Raw genomic sequence first — 6,178 nt, 5'->3', positions numbered from 1 at the left:
CACTTCTCCCGAGGAAGACTACCGTGAACATTACAAGAGTCAGAAATCTGACCTCAAGATAACACTCTGGGAAACCCCCAGTGACTGACCCAGCCCACAGACCCACATGTCTTGCAATGTATAAAGCTGTATACTTTTGATGTTCAGTGAGAGTCCCTACTGTGGTGGGAAGCTTCCATGTCGGGCCCCTTTCCAGGCCTGGCATGTAAAATAAATCCATGGATTTCAGTCCTTCACGGTGTAGTGTGTTACCAATTGTTTTCTTGGTGACTATGGTCCCAGCTGCCTTGAGATCATTAACAAGATCCTCCCGTGTAGTTGTGGGCTGATTCCTCACCGTTCTCATGATCATTGAAACTCCACGAGGTGAGATCTTGCATGGAGCCCTAGACCGAGGGAGACTGACAGTTATTTTGTGTTTCTTCTTCAATAATCGCACCAACTGTTGTCACCTTCTCACCAAGCTGCTTGGCAATGGTCTTGTAGCCCATTCAAGCCTTGTGTAGGTCTACAATCTTGTCCCTGACATCCTTGGACAGCTCTTTGGTCTTGGCCATGGTGGAGAGTTTGGAATCTGATTGATTGATTGCTTCTGTGGACAGGTGTCTTTTATACATGTAACGAGCTGAGATTAGGAGCACTCCCTTTAAGAGAGTGCTCCTAATCTCAGCTCGTTACCTGTAAAAAAGACACCTGGGAGCCAGAAATCTTGCTGAATGATAGGGGATCAAATACTTATTTCACTCATTAACATGCAAATCAATTTATAACTTTTTTGAAATGCGTTTTTCTGGATTTTGTTGTTGTTATTCTGTTTCTCACTGTTAAAATACACCTACCATTAAAATTATAGACTGATCATTTCTTAGTGGGCAAATGTACAAAATCAGCAGGGGATCAAATACTTTTTTCTCCTCACTGTATAGAGCAAATTTATTTATTAAATAAAAAAGTTAACATGAAGCTTGATAATAACACAAAATACCGATTCCAACTATTTATTTGTAAGCATTAACTGAACAGAAATGCTGAAAATAAATCAGAATGTGACTTAATTCACACAAAGAGAGAAATTGACTATTGGGAAACACAAAGATATCAACATGAAATTAAAATATTGTGCCGTTTTTATTTTGTGTAAAAATCACAGAGCTGCTAGTTCATTCTGCAGAGATACATCCATGCAGTTTAACATCAATAATCCCACAGCCATAATATAAGTAAATTAAATAGAATATTTGCTGTTAGTCAGCAATTAATGCAAATTTACATATGAGATCAAAAGGTGTGTATCATACAATATACAAAAAATCCTTATACAGTACATCAACCTGAAACAGCAGGAAATAAAGGCTCTCCTTGATTCAATATAGGGAGAATATCTTAAAGTGATAAACTGACTGAATACCAGGAGGAAGGCTAAGAGGATAGGTGAGAAAGAGGAAAGACTAGAATAAATTCAAGAAGTTCAAGAAGAAAGACAAGATTGGATTTAGATCTGACAGTCATACCAGTAAGGTATCAACACCAGTGATGTAGTTAAGATATACGGATTGAATCAAGTGGTGGTTTTAAGAGCTTTTTTTTTTTTTGTTAATAGCAACATGCAGATTAAAACTGTTTTGAGGAAAACACAAAAGTGCAGTAATTAAATTTCAGGTTTCACTTTCACAATTGGTATGGTCTCAGGAAAGCTTGTTTGGAGTAGGACTTATTCAAACAAACAAAAAAAATGTGCAGTTGTCTTGGGGCAAGTACTGTACAAGGTAGACTACATATTGTATTACAATTTCAACCTATTAAAAAAAAAAAAAAAAAAAACATCAGAAGCCTGTTGCAAGTTGCTAAAGATCAGTAAACAGTTCCCAGTAGCAGACCCAGACAGATGCTCCATTCTTATTGCAGCACATAAAGGTAGGGTTCAGTAAGTGTTTATGACTGACTGGCAAAGAGTGATTCACAACAGCACTCCAAGAGAAAAAGCAGTATCAGTCTTAGATATTCCATTAGACTGCAATCTCCCCATTATACTGTCCAGTGTGATTATCTGCATTCCATGTGCACTATTGCCTTTTTAATTTGAAGGCTCACTATGTGGCAATAGGAGTCCTGTACTAACAAAAAAGTCATCATCTGCCTCATTAATCAGTTCCAGTTTAATTGAAATACCTTATATTAGTAATTTGTAACTTTTGAAGCTGTTCTATAGTAAGGGGGTGACATGATTTATATGCCTTGATTTATAACATACCTTCCCCAAACCTTTTGCAATAACATGACCTTAAGTACATTTGTGTCCATTTACATAACCTCCACATTGCAAAATTCTGTTTGTACATAGTCAGGTGCAATATACACACAATATTGAGGCAGAGATAAACATGATGATGCTGTAGTGGCCATGGACCCTGTAGATCTTTTTGCTTTTTATGTGTTGCAGTGTTGATATCAGCTTATAAATGTGAAAATGGTCTCAGTTGTTCCAGTTGAACCTCAAGGGAAATTCTCTCTTCAAGCACATCCTGAAACAGACAAACATAAAACCTTGATAGTGAAACGGTACATATCTAAATAATTCAAAAGTTAATGTTCTGCAGTTTTTTACTGAGACATTCAGCAGCTTTATATATCATAAATATTCATGTTTCAGTTACACAGATTTTTTGTTATCAAGTACAATGGATTGCATAAATATTCACCTCTCAAGAACTTTTGCATATTTTATTGTTACAACATGGAATCAGAGTGAATTTAATTAATTTTATCAACAACAAAAATCCAGATCATCATACGGAACACTAAAATCAACAAATTATTTTAAATGTATTATAAATATAAAACCGAAAATGATTGCAATTTCACACACAAATCAAAAATGTGCATGTTCTATACATTAGAACACAGAAAAAGATAGTGTTGGCCTAGCTTATATTAGCATTTTACATGTGTCAGTTTCTCCTCAGGTTCACAAGTCCTCCTCAGTGCTCAATATTGCCGATCCAATAGTGGTAGGTTATAGCCAAAACACGATTTAGGATTTGAAAAAGTTTTTTAAATATTGTGTATAGTTTCAGTTTTACCTCTTTATTGTCTGAGAGGTGTTTTTTTCTTTAGGTTATTTACTGTGATAACATAAGAAAGTTTACAAAGGGGGGATGCCATTCGACCCATCGTGATCGTTTGGTGTCCATTAATAACTGAGTGATCCAAGGATCCTATCCAGTCTGATTTTAAATGTTCCCAAATTTTCAGCTTCTACCACATTGCTGGGGAGTTTGTTCCAGATTGTCACAACTCTCTGTGTGAAGAAGTGTCTCCTGTCTCCGTCTTGAAGCCCAATTTCCATTTGTGTCCCCAGGTGCGTGTGTCCCTGCTGATCTGGAAAAGCTTCTCTGGTTTGATGTGGTCGATGCCTTTCATGATTTTGAAGACTTGGATCAAGTCCCCACGTAGTCTCCTCTGTTCCAGTGTGAAAAGGTTCAGTTCCCTCAGTCTCTCCGAGTAGGACATTCCCTTCAGACCTGGAATAAGTCTGGTTGCTCTCCTCTGAACTGCCTCTAGAGCAGCAATATTTTTCTTGAAGTGTGGAGCCCAGAACTGTACACAGTATTCCAGATGAGCTCTAACTAGCATATTGTATAGTCTTAAGATTACTTTCCTTGTTTTAAATTCTACACTTTTGACAATATACCCTAATAGTCTGTTTGCCTTTTTTATTGCTTCCCCACATTGTTTGGCTGGAGAAAGTGAGGAGTCCACATAGACTCCTAGGTCTTTCTCATGTGTTACTTCATCTAGTTCTATTCCTCCCATACTGTAATTATAGTGCACATTTTTGTTACCTGCATGCAATACCTTGCACTTCTCCACATTGAATTTCATCTGCCAGGTGTCGGCCCATAACTGAATATTATCTAAGTCCCTTTGAATAACCTGTGCTGCCGAGATTGTATCTGCTGAACCACCTATTTTAGTATCATCTGCAAAATTGACAAGTTTGCTAACTATCCCAGAGTCCAGATCATTAATATAGATTAGAAAAAGCAAAGGCCCTAGTACTGATCCCTGTGGAACTCCACTAACATCCAGTTAGAAGCAACTCCTCTAATTGACACCCTCTGGTTCCTATAACCAGTTCATAATCCATCTACTTACATTACCCTGAATGTCTACAGGTTCCAATTTAAAGGATCAGACTTTGGTGTGGAACCTTATCAAAAGCTTTTTGAAAATCTAAGTATATCATATCATACGCTTTCACATTATCTACAGCTGCAGTTGCATGTAGAAACTGAAGGACAATAATCGAAGCGACAGCAGCCGATTTTATCAATATGTTATGAACAATTGGATGGTGTTTCAGGCTGTTGTCCTGTGAATGGAGTGCAGGTTTATTATACAACAGCTCCGCAGGGATGAATGCAAACACTATATAGTTAACGTGTGCTCATTTACACGTTAAATGACGGAATACATAAATACAGCAGATCTGGGTTTCCCTCTAAAACATTAAGGACTGGTTTAATACATACGTTAATTTGTCCAAAAACGACATGACAAAAATGTGCACACTTTAGTTAAATTTAACCTGCTATAGCTGCTGTTATTGTATGATTAATCGTGAAACGTTTGTATTTTGTTCAAACTGTAACTTGCCCTGGTCAAAGGCGTCTGCTAAGTTACAAATACATATAATATGGCAAAAAGTGTTGTTTGCAGTTACAAATCTGCAGAAAGAGTAATAGGTGAAGAGAGTCACGTTGTGCCGTTTAAAAGACACATACTAGCACAAATGATGATGATGATACTAAATAGCAAGTATTTATTGTTATTGTTGCACATGGAAACGTTTTCTTATGGTAACATAATGCTTATCTGAATAAAATTTTGTCTATAAACTTTTTGCTTTTACCGAATATATCTTAACAGAAACTTATTTATTACGCTGTTTACAATCATGTAAAGCAGAAAGAATAATATAGACACAAAAGTCCTTTCCACGTCAGGCTCTATAGGCTTGTAGTGTTGTTCTCTGTTTGTTTTTAAAATGAAACACAAACCAACACTCACAATCACTCTGCCTCCTCCCATAACAGGGGACTTCACAATGGCCAGGTTTTACAAAAAGCCCTGGAACAAGGACTGACGCGTCCGGCGCGGCACAGCACATGCAGTTTGTAAAATTGTTGTATAGTTTTAAGAAATAGGAGCAAAGAAGAGCTGGAGGAGTAGAAAGTTTGGGTGTGCCATGTTCAATTGTTAATTATACAATTTCAGAGATAATGAATGTATTCTGTATCAGTGTTACAGATGTCATTCAAATAGTGTTGTCTGGAGTAAAAAAAAAAAAAAAAAAAAAAATCAATATGAGAAATTATAATATACAAAAACATAACACCTACACTGCAATGTTAACAATCACTTTTTTCGACAAGGAACTTGCTGGAGGAACAGAGAATTGAATTGAAAAATGAATGTATGTGCAGAAACCTCTAAATAGCTACTGAACATCACAGCAATATAACCACAATTATTGACCCCATTCAATGAAACACTGATGAAAATGTTTTCTTACCTTTAATTGTTGTTGTAATTCACTATTAAGTCTGGCCAAAACTGTATTTGTTTCCTTGTTTCTTCTGATTGAAGCTTGAATAGCTTTTTTATCTTTACCGACTGATCTGTACATAAGAAAAGATAAGAAAATGGAATCAGTAAAACTTTACTCTCTGTGCCTTTGGCTTTAGTGTTTGATGTCGGCAAAGTGCGGTCCGTGGGCGGGTAGGGTGTTTGAGGCCAGCGAGGTGCTTTCCGGGGGGGGGGGGTGGTCTGGGGGGTGGGGTTTGAGGCCGGTGTTCTGGACTATTCCAGAACATACAGATGGCCAGTCTGCCCCTGAGTATATTGAATGATGTACAGTTTACAGGGCGACACAGTTTTCACAAGAAACATTTTCAAAGCACTACTAAATGCAGTAAATATGATAAGTACAAAATACAATATACAATAAGCACATGTACAGACATTATATTGTCAAGTCCCAGGTATTGTAAAATTAGTGGGCTCTGGAGGAAGGGGAATGGAGAGGCAATACAGTGAGTCTTCTGTTGCTAGAAGACCAAGTCAGCTACCCACTTCTGGCAATAAGAACTGCAAACTTTTCTATATTCAAACTCTT

The 6,178-nt window shown here is 37.2% G+C and overlaps 1 protein-coding gene across 3 annotated transcripts in view; it reads right to left on the bottom strand.

Annotated features, from left to right (window-relative positions):
- Window positions 1-1,109: 1,109 nt before the first annotated feature.
- reps1 (RALBP1 associated Eps domain containing 1) overlaps window positions 1,110-6,178 on the bottom strand; it is a 181,560-nt gene continuing 176,491 nt past the window's right edge. For all 3 annotated transcript variants that reach the window (XM_066700473.1, XM_066700647.1, XM_066700558.1), the window contains 2 exons: window positions 5,576-5,681; window positions 1,110-2,522 (listed from right to left, as the gene is read on the bottom strand). In XM_066700473.1, the coding sequence (XP_066556570.1) occupies window positions 2,454-2,522; window positions 5,576-5,681 (175 nt within the window). In that variant the 3' untranslated portion in view covers window positions 1,110-2,453. The remainder of the gene's footprint in view (window positions 2,523-5,575; window positions 5,682-6,178) is intronic.

This window comes from Amia ocellicauda, chromosome 1, assembly GCF_036373705.1.
Source record: "Amia ocellicauda isolate fAmiCal2 chromosome 1, fAmiCal2.hap1, whole genome shotgun sequence".
NCBI lineage: Eukaryota > Metazoa > Chordata > Actinopteri > Amiiformes > Amiidae > Amia > Amia ocellicauda.
The sequence above is the reverse complement of the archived record's forward strand: the minus strand, read 5'-3'. Positions and strand labels throughout refer to the sequence as shown.